The sequence below is a fragment of the Nycticebus coucang genome, chromosome 8 (genome assembly GCF_027406575.1).
Source record: "Nycticebus coucang isolate mNycCou1 chromosome 8, mNycCou1.pri, whole genome shotgun sequence".
In the NCBI taxonomy this organism is placed as follows: Eukaryota; Metazoa; Chordata; class Mammalia; order Primates; family Lorisidae; genus Nycticebus; species Nycticebus coucang.
In genome coordinates, this window is record NC_069787.1 from 102990353 (window position 1) to 103016063 (window position 25711).

At 37.1% G+C, this 25711-nt stretch overlaps 1 protein-coding gene across 5 annotated transcripts in view; it reads left to right on the plus strand.

Moving 5' to 3' along the window:
• The window catches only part of PPP2R3A (protein phosphatase 2 regulatory subunit B''alpha), a 198840-nt gene that overhangs the window by 138348 nt on the left and 34781 nt on the right, over positions 1–25711 (plus strand). For all 5 annotated transcript variants that reach the window (XM_053599237.1, XM_053599234.1, XM_053599233.1 and 2 more), the window contains 2 exons: positions 19357–19532; positions 20341–20459. In XM_053599237.1, the coding sequence (XP_053455212.1) occupies positions 19357–19532; positions 20341–20459 (295 nt within the window). The remainder of the gene's footprint in view (positions 1–19356; positions 19533–20340; positions 20460–25711) is intronic.

Here is a 25711-nt window from a genome sequence, read left to right on the forward strand (position 1 = left end):
GTTGAAATCATCACTCCCTTTCTTTGACATGCTCAAATAACTTTGATTTATAACTGTGAATTTCCACAGTTCTTTTTTTTAATTTCAGATTGATATGTGGGTACAGATGTTTAATTTACACATTTTTCCCCCATTGCTATTATATTCCTTATTTAAGTAAAAAAATCTAGGTACCTTACTCCTTTTTATCCCTAACTTGTATAATACAATGTCCTACACATAGTTTGTGCTCAGTATCGAATGAGGTAGGGGCCACAATCCTTGATGGTGCTTGCAGATATAACCAACTCAGCTGTATTCATATCGATTCAGAAAGCTATCTAAATGTTCAGTATATTCATTAGAAATATTTGTTGAAATAAAAATAAGCCATTTCTTTTGGTAGCTTGTTATTATTTCTAAATAATTTTGTTATCCATTTCAAAAGAGATCATTTATTGTCCATTATAGGTAATTTAGAAAACAGATGAGTAAAAGAAAATAAATTTTAATACTAGTAATTCTAATACCCAGAAAAATTTTTTCATTAAAAATTGACATACATTGTAGCTATTTTTCATATACAGGTTGAGTATCCCATATTCAAAATGCTTGGGATCAAAAGTGTTTTGGATTTCGGGTGGCGCCTGTGGCTTAAGGAGTAGGGCGCTGGTCCCATATGCCGGAGGTGGCAGGTTCAAACCCAGCCCCGGCCAAAAAGAAAAAAAAAAAAAAAGTATTTTGGATTTCATATTTGTTTTCGATTTCATATTAGTTTCAGATATTGAAATATTTGCATTATATTTACTGATTGAGTTCCCCAAATCCTAAATGCTCCAGTGACCATTTCCTATAATCAAGACCTTTGAGTGTCTTGTCAGTGCTCAAAACGTTTTGGATTTCAGAGCATTTTGGATAAGGATTTTCAGATTAGGGATGCTTAACCCATATACTTTTATATATTATTTGTACTTTGAGATTATTTCCATTGAATTAAATCTAAATTGCCACATAACCCCAATTTTTTTGTGGAATACTCACCTAAATATCTTCTAATGCCAGAGTCCCCAACCTTTGGGTTCTGCTCCACCTTCTGTCCATATTACCCTAACCATGAAAAAATTGTTTTCCATGAAAACAGTCCATAGTGCCAGAAAAGTTCCAGTCCACTACCAGACCACACAGAGGAGGTGAGCACTAGGTGAGCAAGGGAAGCTTCAGCTGTATTTATAACTGCTCCCACTTGCATCACTACCTGAGCTCTGCTCTTCTCCCACCCCCCTCTTCTTGTCTGTTTCCCTTTATCCTTGAAAAAATTGTCTTCATGAAACCAGTCCCTGATGCCAAAACAGTTAGAGCTAAATAGTTGTTACATCTAAAATTGTTTTCTGTATAATAAATCCCCAGAAAAGGAATTGAACAGTTAAAGGGCATAGACATTTTTTTTAAAAAGAAAAATGGTAGCAGTTTACATCTTTATCAAGATTCAGCATATTTCCTAGAAGTAGATATTTTCATCTGAAAAATATTTTCCAATTTGAGAAATTTACATTTCTTTGATTACTAGGAAGATTAAATTTGTATGTATATATTTGGGCATTTTTATTTCATTTCCGGGGACTTGCCTTTTTCATATCTTTTGTACATTTCTGCTGGATTAAATTTTTTAAGTTTATTATTTAATCATATACACTTTAAGTATTAAAAATTATAAAATATATGTAACCAAAAGCCTTAATATAAAATTCATTCATAATTTCATGACCCATAGTTAACATTTTGGTATATATCCTCTTCCACCTTTCCTCCTTCTTCCCCTTCTTTTCCTTTTTTTTCCTTCTCCTCTTCCTTCTCTTTCTCCCTCCCCTGAATGATATGGTACAATAAGTAGGATCCCATTATATATACATTTTAAACACATTTTATACATATAGTACATTTCCATGCCAATAATTATACACATGTATAATTTTGTCATTAATGCATTATTTTGTTTTTATTTTATTTATTTTTTGAGACTAAGTCTTAATTTGTCACCCTCAGTAGAGTGCTGTGACATCACAGCTCACAGCAACCTCCAACTCCTGAACTTAAGCGATTCTCTTGCCTCAGCCTCCCAAGTAGCTGGGACTACAGGTCCCCACCACAATGCCCCCAGCTATTTTTTGGTTGTAGTTGTCATTGTTGTTTGGCAGGCCCAGGCTGGGTTCAAACCCTCCATCTCCAGTGTATGTGGCTGGCACCCTAGCTGCTGAGCTATCGGCGCCGAGCCTAATGCATTATTTTGAATGCTTGGGGTTGTTTCAGTTATATTACCTAAATTTTACAAAGATCTGAAAACTAGGCATCTTTTCTTCTCTCCTTTTTGGTGTTCTGTTACCACTTTCAATCTTAATCTTTCACTTATCTTTCCTATTTCCTTAATTATGGAAAAACTTTCCTCAGTTTCTTCCCATTCATGTTTTTCTCTTTGGAACCCCTGTTATCACATAGGAACAAAAGAATAGAACACATGCCATGTATTCATATATTGATTATGAAACATGCAAAGATCTGTCACAATAAACTAAAAATTGAATGCAACTGAAAATGTTCAACAGGCTGCCTGCAAAAATTTTTTAAAATACATGGTATTAAATTTTTTAAGATTTGCAGTGAAAACTCCCTGCTAATCACAAAGCAGTGGAAAAATTTATTGATGAGTTTGCCAGGGTCACTGCTGACAAAAATCTGATGTGAGAACAACTTCTATAATGCTAGTGAAATATCACTAGCTTGGCATTATTGCCCAGAAAGACACTGACTACAGCTGATGAAATAGCACCTACAAGAATTAAGTAAACTAATGATAGAATAACTGTTCTGGGATGTGCTAAAGTACCAAGCATAAGTGTACATGTACTGTCCTAGGTAAAACTGCATTCTCTTCCAGGCATGCCTGTAATCCTAGCCTCTGGGAGGCTGAGGCAGGTGAATTGCTTGAGCTCAGGAATTTGAGACCAGACTGAGCAAGAGCAAGACCCCCATCTGTACTAAAAATAGAAAAAATAGCCAGGCATTGTGGCAGCTGCCATATAGTCCCAGCTACTTGGGAGCCTGAGGCAAGAGGATCTCTTGACTCCAAGAGTTTGAGGTTGCTGTGAGCTATGACATTACAGCGCTCTACCCAGGGTGACAGAGTGGGACTCTGTCTCAAAAAATAAAAATTAAAACAAAAACTGCATTCTCATTGTTTTCAAGGAGTGAATTCTTATCAGTTCATTATTATGCTAACAAAAAAGCATGGATCTCCGGGGACATCTTTTCTGATTGGTTTCACAAATATTGTATACCAGTATCTTGTGCCAGGAAGCTAGACTGGATGATGACTCTTTGTTATGCCTTAAGAACTGTTCTGCTCATCCTCCAGCTGAAATTTTCACCAAAAATAACATTTATGAGACAGACACAGTAGTGTACATCCTGTAGTCCCAGATATTTGAGAGGCTGAGACAGGAGGATCACTTGAGCCCAGGAATTCAAGACTAAGAACCTGTCTCAAAAAATAACAACAACAGTAATGTTTATGCCATGAACTTTTGCCCAAATGTGACTTCATATATTCAGCTATGTGGCCAGGATATCCTTAGATCAATGAATAATAAATAGTGAAATATTTTGCTTAACAGCATGCTAGTAGCAGTGAACAGGTGTGTAACTGTGGAAGGTAACACGAAGGACTCCATATATGCTATTGCTGATGCTTGGAACACAGTGAATAAAGACATAGTTGTGCATGCCTGACACAACTTCTGGCCTGCCACTATGTTCAGTGATGCTGACTTTGAAGGATTCCATATATCACGTGAGAAAAAAAAAAGAGATGGCTTATCTTACATATGCAAAAAAAATACACCTTCAGAGTCCATAAGTAAGCTGGAAGGAGTGGTTACTGAAGAATTAATATTGATAATGAGACTCCAGTTCATTCACTAACCAGTGGTTAAACAGCCAAAACGGTTCTGAATCAAGGTTATTTTGGTAATAGTGAAAACAAGAATAGCACTGTTCACATTACAGGAAAGTGCCAAAAGATGACATGGTGAAAATGTTTGGTGAGCTAATTGACAAACCAGAGCATCATACATTCATAAGAGAACAAGAAATTATATCGGTTTATAATCAAAGAGAGACTTCTGACACACAAAAAAATTGTTAATAAGGTAAATGTTTCTGGAGGAAACATTTTTAAAAGCCATCTAGCAGGATGCTTTATCATTCGTAAAGGACCCACTTTCTGGTCCCTCACTTGCTTCTCATTTAGGTTTATTTACACCTAAAAAAGTAAATTGCGGTGTACAAGAACCTTTTAATCAAAACACAGCATCATAGGTAGAGGTGTAAAGGCTGCCCTTGTTTGTTGCTGCCATTGGCAAACAGCTGATACAGGTATTCCAGCAATGCTACTGTGCTGCATAGTTACCCTAAACATGTTACTTCACTGTGTTAATGGCATGTGATATTTTTTACTATTAAGTACTTACGTGTGAATAAGTGTAAGAAAATAATTACTTATTGGTAGCCTATAAATTCTGAATCGAAAATGATGGTGATGCCAAATCACCCCATATTGTCCACATAGGTGGCTGAGATAGTGGCACCCTTGCTTTCTGATGGTTTAGTGTTCACAAACTTTGTTTCATGTACAAAATTATTTGAACTATTATATAAAATTAACTTCAGGTTTTCTGTGTAAGATATGTATGAAACATAAGTGATGTTTATGTTTAAATGTGAACCCCATCCCCAAGATATTTCATTATGTATATATACTGGTTTCAAGATTTTTTTAAAGTAAAAAAAGAAAAAGGTAAAAGGATGGGAAAAGGTAGATCATGTAAACAATAGCCACAAAAAAAGAAAGAATGGCTATATAGATATCAAAGAAAATAAACATTAATACAAAATCATTACTAGAGACAAAGGACATTTTTATATGACAGAAAGGTCAGCCCAATAAAAGGATATTATAACTGTAAATACACATACACCTAACAGTAAAACCCTGAAATACAAGAAGTAAAAACTGATAGAATTGCAGAGAGAAGTAAATAATTCAACAAAAATCATTGGAGACTTTATTACCTGCTTTCTTTTTTCTCTTGAGTCAGAGTCTTGCACTATGGCCCAGACTAGAGTGCAGTGACATGGTAATAGCTCACAGAAGCCTCAGACTCCTAGGCCAGGCAATTTTCTTAGCTTAACCTCCCAAATAGCTGGGACTACAAGCACACTCCACCTTCCCCAGCTTATTTTTATATTTTTTGTAGAGACAGAACTTGCTGTTGCCCAATCTGACCTCAAACTCCTGGCCTCAAACAGTCTTCTTGCCTCAGCCTCCCAAAATGTTAGGATTACAGACGTGAGCCACTGCATCTCGTATTACCCCATTTTCAATGATGGATCAAACAGCCATGGAACAACAAGGAGATAGAAGCTTGAACAACACTATCAATGCTATAACCAAAACGGTAAAACCACATTGACCTAACAGACAGCTATAGTACACTACACCCAAGAATGGCAGAATACATATTCTTTTCAAGTGTATGTGGAACATATGGTAGGCCTTAAAACGTTTTGTTTTGTTTGTTTTTTGGCCAGGGCCGGGTTTGAACCTGGCACCTCCGGTATATGGGGCCGGCGCCCTACTTCTTTGAGCCACAGGTGCCGCCCAGGCCTTAAAACATTTTAAATAAATAAAATGAAACCATACAAATCATTTTCTGTGATCACAGTAGATTAAAATTTAAAATTAATAGCAGAAATTTGGGAATACATAAATATATGGAAACACACTGTTTAAGTGAGTCAAAGAATCCCAAAAGAAATTGGAAAATACTTTGAAATAGATGAAAATGAGGACACAATATACCAAAAATTGAGGTGAATGAAAAAACACCAAAAATATATCAAACCTTCTAGGATATACTGAGAGTAGTGCTGGGGGAAATTTATAGCTGTAAACACATATGTTAAACAAGAAGAAATAAATCAGTAAGCTGACCTTCCACCTTAAGATATTGGGGGGACAGGGGGAGGAAGCAAATTAAGCATTGCATACGGAAAGAAGGAAAGAATAAAAATTGTAATGGATAAATGAAATGGAAAAACTTTTTCTTTTTCTTTTTTAGCAAAAATGTCTCACTGTGTTGCTCAGGCTGAGCTCAAACTCCTGGCCTACACTGATATTCCTTCTTTGACCTCCCAAAGTGCTAGATTATAGGTCTGAGCCATCATATCTGCCCAAAAAGCAATAGAGAAAAATCAACAAAACTAAAAGTTGGTTTCTTTGAAAAGATCAACACTATTGATCCTCTAGCTAGACTAATCAAGGAAAATAAAAGAGAATATCTAAGTTATTAATATCAAGAATTAAAAAGAACCGCAAATGTTACAGAAATAAAAAGGATTGGCTTGGTGCCTGTGGCGCAAGCGGCTAAGGCGCCAGCCACATCCACCTGAGCTGGCAGGTTCGAATCCAACCCAGACCTGCCAACAAAAATGACGGCTGCAACAAAAAAATAGCTGGGTGTTGTGGTGTGAGCTTGTAGTCCCAGATACTTGGGAAGTGGAGGCAGGAGAATCACTTGAGCCCAGGAGTTGGAGGTTGTTGTGAGCTGCGATGCCACCGCTCTCTATCCAGGGCAACAGCTTGAGGCTCTGTCTCAAAAAAAAAAAAAAAAAAGGATTGTAATAGAAGCCTGTGAACAACTTTATGCAAACGAATTAAATAACTTACACAACATAAACAAATCCCTAGAGAGACACAAACTACAGAACTGGCTCAAAAAGAAATAAAAAATCGAAGTAGGAAAGACAATCCGAAGCTGAAATGGCTTTACTGAAGAGTGCTACTAAACATTTAAAGAAGAATTAGTAACTATTCTTTACAACTCTTCTATAAAATAGAAGAGGAGGGAATACTTTTGAAATCATTCTATGCGGTCAATATCACCCAGACACAAATATCAGATAAAACATTACAAGAAAACTACAAACTACTATCTCTTATGAACATAGGTACAAAATGTACTGTAAATGCAAAATGCAAGGAAGCTGAATCCAGCAACATAATGAAAAAGATTATATACCCTGACCAAATGAGACTTATCCCAGAAATGCCAGATTGGTTTAACATCTAAAAATCAATGTAATACATTATATTAATAGAACAAAGGATGAAAACCACATAGCCATCCAAATAGTCTCAGAAAAAGCAATAATGAGTAGTGAGATTGAAGCAGATGAAAAACCTTCCAACAGACATAAGTCCTGGACCAGATGGATTCACAACCAAATTCTACAAGATCTACTCATACAACAGAAATTAAAATATTGAGAAGGAGCTAGCCGGGCATTGTGGTGGGCACCTGTAGTCCCAGCAACTTGGGAGGCTGAGGCAAGAGAATCACCCTAGCCCAAGAGCTGGAGGTTGCTGTGAGCTGTGACTCCACAGCACTCTACCGAGGGCGACAAAGTGAGACTCTGTCTCTAAAAAAAAAAAATTGAGAAGGAGGGAATCTCAATTCATTCTCTGAAACCAGTATCACCTTGATATCAAAGCCAGAAAAGGATATTAACAAAAAAAAGAAAACTACACACCAATATCCCTTATGAATGTAGATGCAAAAATCCTTAATAAAATACTAGCAAATAAATTCAACAGCACATCAAAAAAATAATCCACCATGACCAACTGGGCTTTACCCAGGGGATGCAAGGATGGTTCAACATATGTAAATCAATAAATGTGATTGATTCATCACATAAACAGAAGCAAAAACAAATTATCATCTTCATAGATGCAGAAAACTGATACATAAATTGATAAGTAAATTCAGCAAAGTCTTTGGTTACAAAATCAATGGACATAAATCAATAGCATTTCTATATAAAAATAACAGTCAAACTGAGAGACAAAGACTAAATACCATTTACAATAGCTACAAAGAAAATAAAATACCTGGGAATATACTTAACCATGGAGGTGAAAGACCTCTCCAAGGAGAATTATGAAACACTAAGGAAAAAATCACAGCAGACACAAACAAATGGAAAAACATACCGCGGTCATAGATAGGTGTAGTCAATGTTAAAATGTCTATACTTTATAACTAGGATCTACAGAGAACTCAAATTAATCCACATGAAAAAAGCCAACAATCCCATATATCAATAGGCAAGAGACATGAATAGAACCTTCTCTAAAGAAGACAGACGAATGGCTAACAAACATATGAAAAAATGTTCATCATCCCTATCTATTAGAGAAATGCAAATCAAAACCACCCTGAGATACCATCTAACCCCAGTGAGAATGGCCCACATCACAAAATCACAAAACTGCAGATGCTGGCGTGGATGTGGAGAGAAGGGAACACTTTTATACTGCTGCTGGGACTGCAAACTAGTACAACCTTTCTGGAAGAAGTATGGAGAAACCTCAAAGCACTCAAGCTAGACCTCCCATTTGATCCTGCAATCCCATTACTGGGCATCTGACCCAAAAGGAAAAAAATCCTTTTATCATAAGGACACTTGTACTAGACTGTTTATTGCAGCTCAATTTACAATCGCCAAAAATGTGGAAACAGCCTAAATGCCCACCAACCCAGGAATGGATTAACAAGCTGTGGTATATGTATACCATGGAATACTATTCAGCCATTAAAAAAAAATGGAGACTTTACATCTTTTGTATTAACCTGGATGGAAGTGGAAGATATTATTATTAGTAAAGCATCACAAGAATGGAGAAGCATGAATCCTATGTACTTGATATGAGGACATGAATCCTATGTGAATTTTGATATGTACTTGATATGAGGACATGAATCTTATGTGAATTTTGATATGAGGACAATTAATGACAAGGTCACAGTGGTGGTGGGGGAAAGGGAGAGCAGAGAGAGAAAGAAGGAGGGAGGGGTGGGAAAAGGAAGAACAAGAGGGAAGGAGGGAGGTGGGTGGGGCCTTGGTGTGTGCCACACCTTTTGGGGGCAAGACATGATTGCAAGAGGAACTTTACCTAACAAATGCAATCAGTGTAACCTGGCTTATTGTACCCTCAATGAATCCCCAACAATAAAAAAAAAAAGTCTGTACTACCCAGAGTGATTTACAGATTCATTGAATACCCATCAAATTACTAATATCATACTTCATAGATAATGAAAAAATAATTCTGTGCTTCATTTAGAACCAGAAAAGATAACATTGGCCAAAGCAATCTTAAGCCAAAAAAAAAAAAAATCCAGAGGCATCACATTACCAGATTTCAAACTATACTACAAGGCTATAATAACCAAAACAGCATGGTGCAAAAATAGAGACATACACCTATGGAACAGAATAGAGAACCCAGTTATAAAACCATCTTCCTAAAGCCAACTGATCTTTGACAAAGCAGACAACGCACAATGGGGAAATGAAGCCCTGTTGAATAAATAATGCTGAGGAAATTGGATAACCACATGCAGAAGAATAAAATAGAACTCCCATCTTTCACCACTCACAAAAATTAATTCAAGATGGATAGGGCGGTGCCTGTGGCTGAAGATGGATAAAAGACTTAAATGTAAGTTATGAAACTGTAAGAATTTTAGAAGAATATGTAGGAAAATACTTTTAGATATGGGTTTACACAAAGAATCCATGATAAAGACCCTGATGGCAATTACAGCAACAACAGAAATGAACGTGAGTTGATTAAAAAAGCTTTGGCACAGCTATGGAAATAATCAACAGAGCAAATAGACAACCTACAAAATGGAAAAAAAATATTTGCAAGCTATAAATCTAATAAAGGGCTAATTCCAGAATCTATATATAAAGAATTCAAGCAGATCTGCAAGGAAAAAAAACAACCCCATTGAAAAGTGTGAAAAAGGCTGGGCGTGGTGGCTTGCCTGAGCTCAGAGGTTTGAGACCAGTATGAGCAGTAGTGAGCCAAGTAAGACCCCGTCTTTACTAACATCAAAAACAGCAGGACAGAGCATCGCCAGAGGAAGAAGAAAGTGAACAACAAAAAAGAGTACTTCAAATGAAGAAGAATGAACAACCAAGCTGAAATTAAAAATAATAAATAAATAAATAGAGAAAAAGACATGAACAAAAAAGCTTTTCAAAAATGGATAGACAAATGGCCAATAAACATACAAAAAATGTTCAAATCACTAAAATAGAAATTGAAACTACAATGAAATATCACCTTACCCCAGTAGAATGTCTTTTATTAAAAAGTCTAAAAAAAAAAGTCTAAAAACAGTAGATGCTGATATGGATGAAGAAAGGAAGGAATGCTTATGCACTATTGGTGGGACCACAAGTTAGTACAACCTCTGTGGAAAACAGTGAGAGATTCCTCAAACAGCTAAAAGTAGGCCTACCATTTAACTCAGAAGTCCCCCTAGTACTCAAATATCTCCCCAAAGGAAAAACAGTCTTTTCTTTTTTTTCTTTGAGACAGAGTCTCACTATGTCACCCTCAGTAGAGTACTATGGCATCACAGCTCACAGCAACCTCCACCTCTTCGGCTTAAGCAATTCTCTTGCCTCAGCCTCCCAAGTAGCTGGGACTACAGGCTCCTGCTACAACACCCAGCTATTTTTTTTTTTTTTTGAAACAGAGCTTGAAGCTGTTGCCCTGGGTAGAGTGCTGTGGCATCACAACTCACAACAACCTCCAACTCCTGGGCTCAAGCGATTCTCCTGCCTCTGCCTCCCAAATAGCTGGGACTACAGGTGCCCGCCACAATGCCCGGCTATTTTTTTTGTTTTGTTTTGTTTGTTTGTGTGTTTTTTGTTGCAGCCGTCATTGTTTGGCAGGCCTGGGCTGGATTCGAACCCGTCAGCTCAGGTGTATGTGGCTGGCACCTTAGCCACTTGAGCCACAGGCACCAAGCCCTGGCTATTTTTTTGTTGCAGTTGTTTTGTTGACCCACGCTGGGTTCGAACCCACCACCCTCAGTATATGTAGCTGGTGCCATAACCACTGTGCTACGGGCACCAAGCCAAAAAGAAGTCTTCATCAAAAAAGACCCCTGCACCCAAAAGTTTTTTGCAGCATAGTCACAATTGCAAAGATGTGGAATCAACCCACATGCACATCAATTCATGACTAGATTAAATGTGATATTTGTATACCATGGAATACTACTCAGCCATAAAAAGGATAAACTAATGCCTTTTGCAACAATTTGGATGGAACTGGAGACCATTCTATGTGAAGTATCTAAAGAATGGAAAAACAAATACCACATGTACAAACTATTAAATTGGAACTAAACCAATGAGCACATATGTGCACAAAGGGAAGTAAAACTCAGTGAAAATCAAGCAAGGAGCTGGGGGTGACAGCCTACTTAATGGGTAGAATAAACATTATGTGGGTGATGAGTACACTTATAGCCATGACCAAAGCATTACAAAAGCAATCCATGTAACCTAAACATTTGTACCCCCTTAATATTTTGAAATTTTTTTAAAAAGGACATTACCATAGCCTGTACAATATAGTAAGACCCCATTTCTATATAGAAAAGGAAAGAAAGGGGAAAAAAGGAAAGAAAATATTTAAATACAGTTTTTTAAAGATGACCCACGGGGAATTAGATATTCAAAAGAAAATAAAGGAATTATCAACATTGAGCTAAGTAAGAAATTTGCAGATAATATATCTGATAAGGGACTTACCTAGAATATGTAAACAGCATTTACAACTCAAAAAGACCCCCAATTTAAAAAATGGACAAAGGATCTGAATATACATTTCTCCAAAGATGATCTATATAGGCCAATAAACACATGAAATATGCTTGACATCATTAGTCATCAGAGAAACACAAATCAAAACCACGATGAGATACTATTTCATTCCCACTAGGATAGCTATCATCAAAAAGTCTGATGATAACAAATGTTAGCAAGGATATGGAGAAATCAGAACCCTCATACATTACAGACAGGAATGTAAAATGGTGCAGGCACTATGGAAAATGGTCCTACAGTTCCTCAAACATGAGGTTACCATATGACCCAGCAATTCCATTCCTACGTGTATATCCAAGAGAAATGAAAACATAGTCACACAAAAACTTATAAACCTATGTTCACAGAAGCATTATTCATAATAGCCACAAAATGAGAACAAGCATGACCATTAACTGATGAATAAATTAGCAAATGTGTTAAGTTTGGACTCCTGTAATAAATCAATACTATTCAGCAGTAAAAAGAAATGAAGTTCTAAGACATACTACACATGGTTGAATGCTGAACACATTACATGAAGTAAAAGATGCCAGCCACAAAATACCATATAACTGTTTAAATTCATTTAAGTTGTCCAAAACATGCAAATCTGGAGGTACAAGAAGTAGGAATAATGGTTGCCTAGTCCATGGAGAGCCTATGGGGGAATGAGGAATGAACGCTAATGGGTATGGAGTTTCTTGGCAGTATCCCAAAATTAATTTTGGTGTATTTATATAACTTCGAATACTAAAAACCAGTGAGTTGTACACTTGAAGAATTGTATGATATGTGAAATATATTTTAGTGAACTTGTTTTAAAAAAAGAACTGAAATAATGCAAATATATTCTCCGAGGAAAATATAATTTGTGTAGAAATCAGTAAGAGAAAGATGCTTGGAAAATGTTCACACAGTTGGATATTAGCACACTTCTAAATCTATGGATAAAAAAGCATGACTTAGCCTGAATCCTAACTACTCACAGCTGAAGCAGAGGATTGCTTGTATCCAAGAGTTTGAGACAACAGTGCCCCTTGATTGCATCTATAAATAGTTTCTGCACCATAGGCTATACAATATAGGGAAATCCTGTCTCTATATGAAAAAGGAGGAAAATATTTAAATACAAATTTTTTTAAGGATGACTCAAGGGGAATTAGATATTCAAAAGATAATAAAGGAATATTACCAGTAACATATATGCACATAAATATGGTAACTTAAAATTAAACTTTTGATTTAATAAAATTCACCCACAAAAAAAAATATAAACTGAATAGTCTGATACCTATTTAAAAAATTTGAATTCATAATTTTACACCTTTTGAAAAAAACTTTCAACCAAGGTAATTTCAACTGTAACACCAAATTCTGTACTGTCTCTCTACAAAGCAGAAAAGGAAGAAACAATGCCCAACTCATTTTATAAAGCCAGCATTACCTTGATAACAAAACCAGACAAACATATACAAGAAAATAAAATTACATCCCTCTTGAAGACAGACCCAAAATCCCTGATGAAATGCTAGCTTGGCTTCTCAAGTTTTCAGGGACCTTTTCTAGAAACAGGGAAAGATGAATCCCAAATACTAGGTTTCCATGTCTGTGTTTCCTTCTAGAATTATAGATGCCATAATTCTTCACTACCCTGTTAATTCTCCAATAACTTTAAACCAGTTGGGTTTTTTCATCATTACCAGAAAGGGAACGCTTTAGATCAGCTTTTCAAATCATGAGATCCATAACTGGATTCTTACGAAATATCACCAGAGGTTTTGGAATCAAAAGCTTTCTTAGACCTCCTTCTTTTGTACTCCTTTTCTCCCTTGCATATTGCCTTTCTTGTAGCTAACAGCTAATATATTATTGAGGTTTTATTCTTTGCCATTGACAAGTGTTTTATATGCAGTGGCTTATTTAATCCTCATATCATTATGAATTTAGATATCAGTGGTCCCATTTTTTCAATTGAGGAAATAGAAGCTCTGAGAGATTGCACAGCTAGTAAGTGCCCTAGCATGGATTCAAACTCAGATTTGTATGACTCTAAAACCTGGACTCTTTGTCACTGTACTATATGGCATATCGTGCCAGCAGCATTCATTTGTACATCTGTCTTTCTACCAACTGGATTATAGATTCCCTAAAAGAGCTATTTTTATGTCATGAAATTCCTTGTTTCTTAAGAGAATCAAAGTTAGGGCAATCATAGAAGAAAATACCTTCTGATTTTGCTTTGTTGATATTGGTTTCCTTGGCTTCTACTGGCACTATAGCACACTTACTAGTGTGCTGTTCTCGGTGGTTCATACTTTCGTACTAAAACAATGTGAGCAGAAGACAGTTAAATCCCACTGTTTTAAAGTAATGAAAAGAAAGAAAATATATACAGATGCTTTTCCAGTTATATTCTGATAAACCTACCATAAGTTGAAAATATAAGTAAAAAATGCATTTGTGTATCTAACTTACCTGAACATCATAGCTTAGCCTTGCATACCTTAAACATGCTCACAGCACTTAGCTTACAGTTGGGTGAAATCATTTAACACAAAGCCTATTCTATAATAAAATATTGAATAGCTCCTCTAATTTGTGGAATATTGTACTGAAAGTAAAAAACAAAATGGTTGTATGGGTACTAAAAGTATGTTTTCTACTGACTTTCATGTCAGGAAATCCATATATCAGGGACCATCTATATAATTAAAGTCAAATTCTTATTTGTAGAAATCAAGTTTTTGACTTAGACATGGGTGGGAAAAATGAGTTTCATAACAAAAATACACTGACTAAAAGTTGCTGAATCCTGTGTAAAATACTGCATACCAAATTAGGTTTTTGTTTTGTTTTGAGATAGAATCATTCATTTGCTCTGGATAGAGTGCTGTGGTGTCATGATAGCTCATAGAAACCTCAAACTCTTCAGCTCAAGGAATCCTCTTTGCCTCATTCTCCCCAATAGCTGGTACTACAGGTGCCTGCCATGATAACCATTTAGTTTTCTCTTTTTTAATAGATACAGGGTTTCAATCTTGCTCAGGCTGGTCTCAAACTCCTGAGCTCAAGCAATTCATTCACCTCAACCTCCCAGCATACTAAGATTACAGGAGTAAGCCACTGCACCCAGCCTCAACTTAAAATATTGAATCTTTCCTACCTATTTCTGGTCCTGACAGGGGAGATATGGAAAGTATCTTTGGGTAGATTGTTTTTTGTGGACAGGTTTGTGCAAATCATCTTTTGCTATGTCCTTTAACCTCTCTGTCCTTGTTTTTATCACATTCTGATTCTACCTTAGTCATCTGGTTAGGTGTCGTCTCTAGCAACTATTTCACTCACCTTTGTTGTGCCTAAAGGCACTAGGCCAGTGCTTTTTAAGGTAGCACATACTATGTCTTCTGAATATGCAGTGAAATATACATTTAGTTACTCGCCAAGCAATAGAGTTCTTTCTTCTTGAATACCTTATAGGAGTTTTTTGTTTTTTTTTTTTTTTTGTAGAGACAGAGTCTCACTGTACCACCCTCGGTAGAGTGCCGTGGCGTTACACGGCTCACAGCAACCTCCAACGCCTGGGCTTAGGCGATTCTCCTGCCTCAGCCTCCCGAGTAGCTAGGACTACAGGTGCCCGCCACAACGCCCGGCTATTTTTTTGTTGCAGTTTGGCCGGAGCTGGGTTTGAACCCGCCACCCTCGGCATATGGGGCCAGTGCCCTACTCACTGAGCCACAGGAGTTTTTACTGAAGATAGAACCAGTCCAGAACTTAATTTCATCTACTCTAAGAACAAGGGCAAGAAGTAATCTTGTTTATGTCTATAGTTTTACAAATATAATTTATCATTAATATCATTATACCTTGAAAAACCAAAAATTGGTGGTAAATTTAGAACAGATATAACACTGGTTCTCTCTGGATAGTTACTCCTTTTGTGTGCTTTTCTGTTTTCCAATTTTCCTACAAAGTAGTCATTACTTTTAGGCCCTGAGAAGATAAGTTACCTTTGTACAAAAAAAAAAAATAGAAAATCTTCACTGGAACAAATTAGAGAGTATCTAGTACTTCTAATAAAAAAAATTCCCTCTGAACATGTCCTACATGTGTTTAACCAGCCAGCCAGCCCTTGCTTTTAAATTTTTTAGGGACAAAAAACTATCCACTGAGGCAGCCTGTTTCATTTCTCAAGGTTTATGCCTAAAAACATCTCTCTTTTGTACATTGATCCTTTTGCTAATACTAACAGATCTAATCTGATTCCTCTATCAGATACTTAAAGGCTGTTATCATGTACCTTTGGCAAATACTCAAGCAGCATATCTTTGCATTCTAGCTTTCTTCCATTCTAGGAGCCATTACAAAGAACTGAAGTGTATGCTTTATCTTTACATGCTATAAAGACTTTTTTATCTTAATTTTCTGGTTTTTTTTTTTTTTTGTTGTTGTTTTGTTTTGTTTTGTGACAGTCTTACTCTGTTGCCCAGGCTAAAGTGCAGTGGGATCATCATTGCTCACAGCAACCTCAACTTCTTGGGTTCAAGTGATGCTTCTGCCTTACTCCCACAAAGCCGGGACTGTAGGTGCCCATAACAATGCTCAGCTAATTTTTTCTGTTTTTTTAGAGACAGGGTCTCGCTCTTGCTCAGGCTGATCTTAATCTCCGAGAGTGCTAGGATTATAGGCGTGAGCCGCATATTGGCCATATAATTTTTAAAATACTTGTCATAAAAGGACTTTGCAAGTATTGTTCAATTTGTTACAATAGCATAACATTTATCTTTCTTAGAAAAGGTACACACCACAATCTTAGTATGATTTACTTGAAAACAATTAACAATCACAACTTATTTTCTCTTTTCTCTCCCTAAAAGAGACTTTTAAAGTATGGTGGTTCTTAATATGGTTTCAGTTCTATAAATGGGAATTTGAACAAGGGTCTCCTAGAACCATCTCTTGAGAAGTTTCACTTTGTCATGAATTTGTGGCTATTTGGAAAAATATTATTTCCTATTTCCAATTAATACTGTTGGCTTCATCTTCTGTGATTAATTAATGATATAGCTATAGATGCTACTCTGACAGTGCTAAATGATAAAGTAGCCATAATAAAGCATGAGTAGGTTTCTGAATGAAGATAACAATTTCACCACACTTAGTAACTTTCAATCCTCTTGAAACCCCACTAAAATGCCAGTAAAGACATTTTTAAAGGAATAAACCCACAATAATAAAGGAAATATATTTAAAAAAAAAAAAAAAAAGACTTAGAAACTGGAAAGCAAATAAACTTATCAGACTACCTGAATCCTAAGCCAGCAGAGGAAAAGAGAAAACAAGAAGCAACTAGATATACCCAGCAAAACCTGAGATATACCCAATAGATATCTGAGTAAATCCTAACATAAAAAAGACCAAACAAATTGGGGGGGAGAAAAGAAAACCTGGATGAAACAGAGACTTTGCAGGGAAAAGAAGGCTTTTAACAACAAAAAGAAACCGATTAATATCTCACAGACACGAGTAGAAAGTACATTCACAGAACATGAACGGAATAGTACTTTTTATAAAAGGAACACTCAAGAAACAAAAAAAAAGGGGGGGAATCGAAACTATCAATATGATAGCAGAAATAAAAAATGTAATGTTTAGAAGGTAACGCTAACTAAACCTCCCAGAAAGAACAATTTACAAAAAGATGAAGCAATAGAAAATAGAGACAAGACGTGAAAATTGGAGAACCAGGCCAACAGTCCAGTATAACTAGTAATTGAAATATGATGCAAGCCACAAGTATAAGTTTAAGATTTAGCCATAATGAAAAAGTAAAAAGAAATAGGTTAGCTTGGCATTGTGACGGGTGCCTATAGTCCCAACTACTTGGGAGGCTGAGGCAAGAGAATCGCTTCAGCCCAGTTTGAGGTTGCTGTGAGCTGTGATGCTACAGCACTCTACTGAGGGCAACAAAGTGAAACTCTGTCTCAAAAAAAAAAAAGAAGAAATAGGTAAAATTAGTTTTAGTTATCTACCTTACACTAACATATCTATGATGTTACCATTACAATTTGTAATATAAAATATTGATAAGATGTTTTACAATTCATAGTTAAGTCTTCAAAATCTGTTACATATTTGCACTTAGAAAACAGCTCAATTTAGACTAGCCACATCTCAAATGCTCAAAAGCTACATGTGCCTAGTGGCTATCATATTGAACCATACAGATCTGAATAATAGGGGTTCTAAAAAGAGAGAATCAATGAGGAGGAAGAGTGTAGGCAAAAAAATAAAATAATTTAAGAAAACTTCTAAGAACTGAAGGTTACTAATTTCCAGATTGAATAGACTCTAAGAAAAGCACAGCTATATAGATTAGTTGGATCCAGACCAACGCACTTCATCATGTTATTTCAAACCACCAAGAACTCAGAAAAACCTCTATAACATGAGTGTCCAACCTTTTTTTTTTCTCTGCCACAATGGAAGAATAAGAGTTGTCTTGGGCCATATGTTAAATATATAAACACTATTGGCAGGAAAAAAAAAGGTCTGTGTATACTTTTCATGACGTCCAACACCACACAGATAAGCAAAAATAATCCTCACAAAATCAGCATTCGGCATGGGCCTTATGTTGGACAACTCTGCTCTACAGGCTTCAAAGAGAAAAAAATTGTTTATAGTCACGGGATTGGATCTCAACATGACTTTAAACTTCTCAGCAACACTGGGTAGATTGAAGACAATGAATCAATGCTTTTAAAAATCTGAATCTAAAGCACCACCAACCTTTAATTCTATAACTAGCCAAAATACCAATCAAGTTAGAGGGTAGAAAAAAGGTACTTTCAAAGATCCAAAATCTAAAAACATTTGTCCTACTCCCTTTTCAAGAAGATACTAGAGAATGTGCTACATCAAACAAGGAATAAAGAATGAAGAACATGTGAGCTACAAGAAACAGAAGAAAGGTGAAAAGAATCCCTGGATGACACTGTGAACCATGCCTAGAGAACCGAGTCCAAATTAGAGTAGGCTGAAGGACCACAGAACACTTTGTCAAGAACATAAAATTGACAGAATATTTGATAGGATTGTGGATTTAGATGACTAGCAGAAATTTGAGAGTTGAATTATTAGTAAGTACATGGAAAATTATTAACAAATACATAGAAAACTAACAAGAGATAAAAGAAAAAGTTAGGAACTCTGAATATTGAACAATTTAACTATAGTAAGAATGGGGAAAGAATGGTGGGAAGTGGTAAAGATCTAAAATCTCATCTTTCATAGTGTGAAATTAATACATAGTTCTTAAAACAGTATAAGAAAGGAGCAATATAGACATGTTACCTGAAAGTATGAAGGTGGAAAGCAAAATAATCAGATGTTCAACATGATTCTGGTATGGTAAAATAAGTGGAAGAAGGAATCTGCCATTTTCTCTAACAAACTTCGTAAAACTATGTCCAAGTTATTTACATATGTGTAACTTTTATTTAAAAAGAAACATGGGCAATAGTGAATCTGGGTAAATATAAGATCATTAGTAGACCCACAATAATAAGTGTTCTTACCTCCTAGCATTGAGTATTGGTTCCGCTGCATGGATGTGGATGGAGATGGCGTACTTTCCATGTATGAGCTGGAGTACTTCTATGAGGAGCAGTGTGAACGAATGGAGGCCATGGGCATTGAGCCCTTGCCATTCCATGATTTATTGTGCCAGATGCTTGACCTGGTGAAGCCAGCCAATGATGGTGAGATGAAGTAAAGGGACCGTTGTACTGTTCACCTGTATAACAAAGTGGGGCACATAATTCTGGAGTACCCTAAATTATCTGCTTACCATGCAAGCTTCCCAACTACAGAAGTGTTTAAAGTTTCTCTTCACTTTTAATGTAGAACTGGCAATTAATGACAAATCCACTATGTAAGAAATAGGGTTTTTCACTGGGCATGGTGGTATGTGCCTGCAGTCCAAGCTACTTGGGAGTCTGACACAGAAGGATCACTTGAGGCCAAGAGTTCAAAGCTATAGCACATTATAATTGCACCATGAGTGTACCAAGAAGGGAGGGAAGGAAGGAGAGAGAATTTTTCCATAGAGACAAAAGGCAGATTAGTGGTTACCAGGGATATGGGGGTGAGGAGAAATAAAGAGGGACTGCTTGATGGGTACAAAGTTTCCTTTTGGAGTGATGATAATGTTATGAAACTAGATAGTGGTAATGCTTGCATAACACTGTGAGTATATTAAAAGCTGCTGAATTGTGCACTTTAAAATGGTTAAAATGGTAGATTTTATGTTCTATAAATTTACCTCAATTTTAAATGTGCAGCACCTGTGGCTCAAGGAGTAGGGTGCCGGTCCCATATGCCGGAGGTGGCAGGTTTAAACCCAGCCCCAGCCAAAAACCAAAAAAAAATAAATAAATAAAAAAAGAAATGGGATTTTAATAATAAAATTAACATATATGTAATATATATTCTTTCAGATTTTAAAGCTTTTTTTCTCTCTTTCCAACACAGCTTTTGATGAAATTTACTGGGTTTGTTTTTATGTAGGCAAAATAACTCTAAGAGATCTGAAGAGGTGCAGAATGGCTCACATCTTCTATGACACTTTCTTTAATCTGGAGAAATACTTAGACCATGAACAGAGAGATCCCTTTGCAGTCCAGAAGGTACTAGTATGATTTTAACCTATGTTTCAGGGCTACAGTATCAGGGGCTGGGTGCTTCCACAGTGGCTCACACCTGTAATTCCAGCACTTTGGCAGGCCAAGGCAGGAGAATCACTTGAGACCAAGAGTTCAAGACCAGCTTAGGCAATTTAGCAAGACACTGTCTCTACAAAAAATAAGAAAAATTTTCCAGGACTGGTGGTGCACACCTGCAGTCCCAGCTACTCAGGAGGCTGAGGCAAGAGATCACTTAAGCCCCAGAATTTGAGGCTGCTATGAGCTATAATCATGCCGTTGCACTCCAGCCTGGGCAACAGAGTGATACTGTTTTTAAATAAATAAATGATCTCTTCATTTAAGAATCTCAGTACTTAAAGAGGTAATATTTTAAACATTTTATCAGACTGGATACAGTGGCTTCCACCTATAATCCTAGCACTCTGGGAGGCTGAAGCGGGTAGATTGCTCTGAGCTCAGGATTTCGAGACCAGCATGAGCCAGAGTGAGACCCTGACTCTACAAAAAAAAAAAAAAAGAAAACAGGTGTTGTGGTGGATGCCTATAGTCCCAGCTACTTGGGAGGCTGAGACAAGGGAATTGCTTTAGCCCAAGAGTTGGAGGTTGCTATGAGCTATGATGCCACGGCACTCTACTGAGGGCCACAAAGTGAGACTCTGTCTCAAAAAATAAATAAATAAATAAATAAAAATAGAAAAATTAGGCTTCATGGCAGATGCCTGTAGTCCTAGCTACTCAGGAGGTTGAGGTAGAAGGATTGCTTGAACCCAGGAGTTAGGTTGCTGTGAGCTAGGCTGAGGGCATGGCACTCAGCCTAGGCAACAGAATGAGACTCTGTCTCAAATAAATAAATTAATTAATTAATTAATAAAATTTTGTGAAATACTGAAAACGGAGGGAAAAAAGACCTCAAACACATCTCTCCCCACAGCTAATCTTCAAGTTTAGGTAACCTGCATCTGCCTAGGTATTATACCTTCCACTTTGGAAACTAGTTACAAAGAGTACTTTTGAAAGAAATGTGTCATGACTCCTGCAGCCAGTGCTCGGGATGTGCACAGATGAGCCCAGGGCCTGCAGCTGCCACCGCCACCAGGTCCATGGAAAAATTGTTACCCAGGGAAATGGTCCTATGTGCTAAAAAAGGTTGGGAACTACTGCCCGTGGGAGTGCTAACAATGTACACAAAGTAATAAAAGAAAATATATCGATCGGCGTCCTCCCAGACCTCATAAGAACTGCACCACGACCGCAATTGGCGCCTGCATGGACCTCCGTAAGAGCTGCACCACGACCGCGATCGGCGCCCACCCGGACCTTGGTAAGAACTGTACCGCGACCCCCGACCTGCAACCCACGCCCACTGGGTCTCCGCATGCCCTGAACAGGAACTGCTGGAGCCGCGCAACCCCGCGTCCTCCCTGCCATACCCTCCCTGCCTCCACATTGGCCCGCTTGTCTGACCAGGGACTCTGGTAGCCACGTGCCCTCCGGAGCCCTCCCTGCCTCTGCACGGAGCCCTTCTCCTGGCCAGAGACTGCTGGAGCCTTGGGCTCTCTGCGCCAAAGTCACTGGGCGCCAGGCACTCCCAGAACATGTGCACCACCTCCCACCCTATTGCTGGATCCGGGTGTGTCACACTCTGGAGCTGCTTCCACAACCAGAACTCCCTGGCTGGGGCAGCCCCAGAGGAGCTACACAGGGGCACTCCCTACAAAGAACCAGCAACAATACAGTGATCCCACTGGGGTCTAATCTTGGAGAGACACCTCCCCAACTCTGAGGACGGCCAGAGGCAATGGTGAAAAACAATCATGAGGCAAAGTCAACAAGAAAAACTCTGGCAATATGAATAATCAGAGTAGATCAACTCCCCCAAGGATCAATGGGGCAGACACAGCACAAGATCCCATGCACAAACAAATAGCTGAGATGTCAGAAATCGAATTCAGAATCTGGATAGCAAATATGATCAAATTAGAATTCCAAGCAGTAACTCAAAAGATAATCTCAAGAATTCAACAAATTCAAAGGCCAAATGACCAAAGATTTTGACACATTGAGACAAGAAGTTGCAGCCCTCAAAGATCTGAGAAACACAGTAGAATCCCTCAGTAACAGAATGGAGCAAGCAGAAGAAAGCATTTCTGACATTGAAGACAAAGCTTTTGAACACTCCCAAACTCTCAAAGAGGAAGAGAAATGGAGGGCAAAAACAGATCACTCTCTCAGAGAGCTCTGGGATAATTCAAAGAAAACCAATATTCGTCTTATAGGGATCTCCAAAAGCGACGAAGTGGCTTCATAAGGCACAGAGTCTCTTCTCCATGAGATTATGAAGGAGAACTTTCCAGACATGCCAAGAGATTCTGAAATTCACATAGCAGACAGTTTCAGAACCCCAGCACAACTCAACCCCAAAAAGACATCCCCCAGACACATCATAATCAATTTCACTAAAGTTAATATGAAGGAGAAAACGGTGAAAGCAGCCAGACGAAAGAAAACCATCACCTACAAGGGGAAGAATACTACAGTAACTGCAGATCTCTCTGCTGAAACCTTTCAAGCTAGAAGAGGATGGTCATCGACTTTTAATCTCCTAAAACAAAATAACTTCAACCCAGGATCCTGTACCCAGCTAAACTGAGTTTCATTCATGACGGAGAAATTAAATACTTTAATAACATTCACATGTTAAAGAAATTTGCCATAACTAAACCAGCTCTCCAGGATATTCTCAGACCTATCCTCCATAAAGACCAGCATAATCCTCCACCACAAAAGTAAACCCACCCAGAAAATTTTGATCAAATTCCAACTTCCACAGTCGCAAAAGGATTAAAAATGTCCACCAGGACTCTCGAAAGGCTTATCAATATTCTCAATTAATGTGAATGATTTAAATTGTCTTCTAAAGAGGCACAGGTTGGCTGACTGGATACAAAAACTCAAGCCAGAATATCTGCCGCATACAAGAATCTCGTCTTACATTAAAAGACAAATATAGACGCAAGATGAAGGGATGGTCATCTATACTCCAGGCAAATGGAAAGCAGAAAAAAGCAGGTGTTGCAATCCTGTTCGCAGACGCAATAGGCTTTAAATCAACCAAAATAAGGAAGGATAAGGATGGACACTTCATATTTGTTAAAGGTAATACTCAATATAAGATTTCAATTATTAATATTTATGCACCCTACCAGAACACACCTCAATTTATAAGAGAAACTCTAACAGACATGAGCAACTTGATTTCCTCCAGTTCCATAGTAGTTAGAGATTTTAACACCCCTTTAGCAGTACTGGATAGATCCTCCAAAAAGAAGCTAAGCAAAGAAATTTTAGATTTAAACTTAACCATTCAACATCTGGACTTAACAGACATCTACAGAACATTTCATCCCAACAAAAACTGAATAAGCATTCTTCTCATCAGCCCACGGAACATACTCCAAAATTAACCACATCCTAGGCCACAAATCTAATCTCAGCAAATTTAAAAAAATAGAAATTATTCCTTGCATCTTCTCAGACCATCATGGAATAAAAGTTCAACTCAATAACCACAGGAACATGCATACCCATACAAACACATGGAAGCTAAACAACCTTATGCTGAAGGATAGATGGGTTATAGACAAAATTAAAAAGGAAATCACCAAATTTTTGGAACAAAACAAGAATCAAGACACGAATTACCAGAACCTCTGGGATACTGCAAAGGCAATTCTAAGAGGGAAATTTATAGCACTGTGAGCCTTTCTCGAGAAAATGGAAAGAGAGGAAGTTAATAACTTAATGGGACATCTCAAGCAACTGGAGAAGGAAGAACACTCTAACCCCAAACCCAGCAGAAGAAAAGAAATAATCAAAATCAGAGCAGAATTAAATGAAATTGAAAACAAAAGAATTATACAACAGATCAATCAATCAAAAAGTTGGTTTTTTGAAAAGATCAATAAAATAGATAAACCTTTGGCCAACCTAACCAGGAAAAAAAAGAGTAAAATCTCTAATTTCATCAATCAGAAATGGTAATGATGAAATAACAACACACCCCTCAGAAATTCAAATAAATCCCTAATGAATACTACAAGAAACTCTACTCTCAGAAATATGAAAATCTGAAAGAAATCGACCAATACCTGGAAGTACACCACCTACCAAGACTTAGCCAGAACGAAGTGGAAATGTTGAACAGGCCTATATCAAGTTCTGAAATAGCATCAACTATACAAAATCTCCCTAAAAAGAAAAGCCTAGGACCAGATGGCTTTATGTCAGAATTCTACCAAACCTTTAAAGAAGAACTAGTACCTATATTACTAAACCTCTTCCAAAATATAGAAAAGGAGTATTACCCAACACATTCTACGAAGCAAATATTACCTTGATCCCCAAACCAGGGAAAGACCCAACAAGAAAAGAAAATTATAGACCAATATCACTAATGAATATTGATGCAAAAATACTCAATAAGATGCTAACAAACAGAATCCAACAACACATCAAAAAAATTATACACCATGAGCAAGTGGGATTTATCCCAGAGTCTCAAGGCTGATTCAATATACGTAAATGTATAAATGTAATTCAGCACATAAACAAACTAAAAAATAAAGACCAACTGATTCTCTCAATAGACACAGAAAAAGCTTTTGCTAATATCCAGCATCCCTTCATGATCAGAACACTTAAGAAAATTGGTATAGAAGGGACATTTCTTCAACTAATAGAGGCCATCTACAGCAAACCTACAACCCATATCGTATTGAATGGAGTTAAATTGAAATCATTTCCACTTAGATCAGGAACCAAGCAAGGTTGCCCATTGTCTCCACTGCTCTTTAACATTGTAATGGAAGTTTTAGCCATTGCAATTAGGGAAGAAAAGGCAATCAAGGGTATCCACATGGGGTCAAAAGAGATCAAACTTTCACTCTTCACAGATAATATGATCGTATATCTGGAAAACACTAGGGATTCTACTACAAACTTTTAGAAGTGATCAAGGAATATAGCAATGTCTCAGGCTACAAAATCAACACCCATAAATCTGTAGCCTTTATATATACCAACAATAACCAAGCCAAAAAAACTAGTTCTTTAAGAACTACTCTATTTGTTTCACAGTAGTACCAAAGAAGATGAAATATTTGGGAGTATACCTAACAAAGGACGTAAAAGATCTCTACAAAGAGAACTATGAAACTTTAAGAAAAGAAATAGCT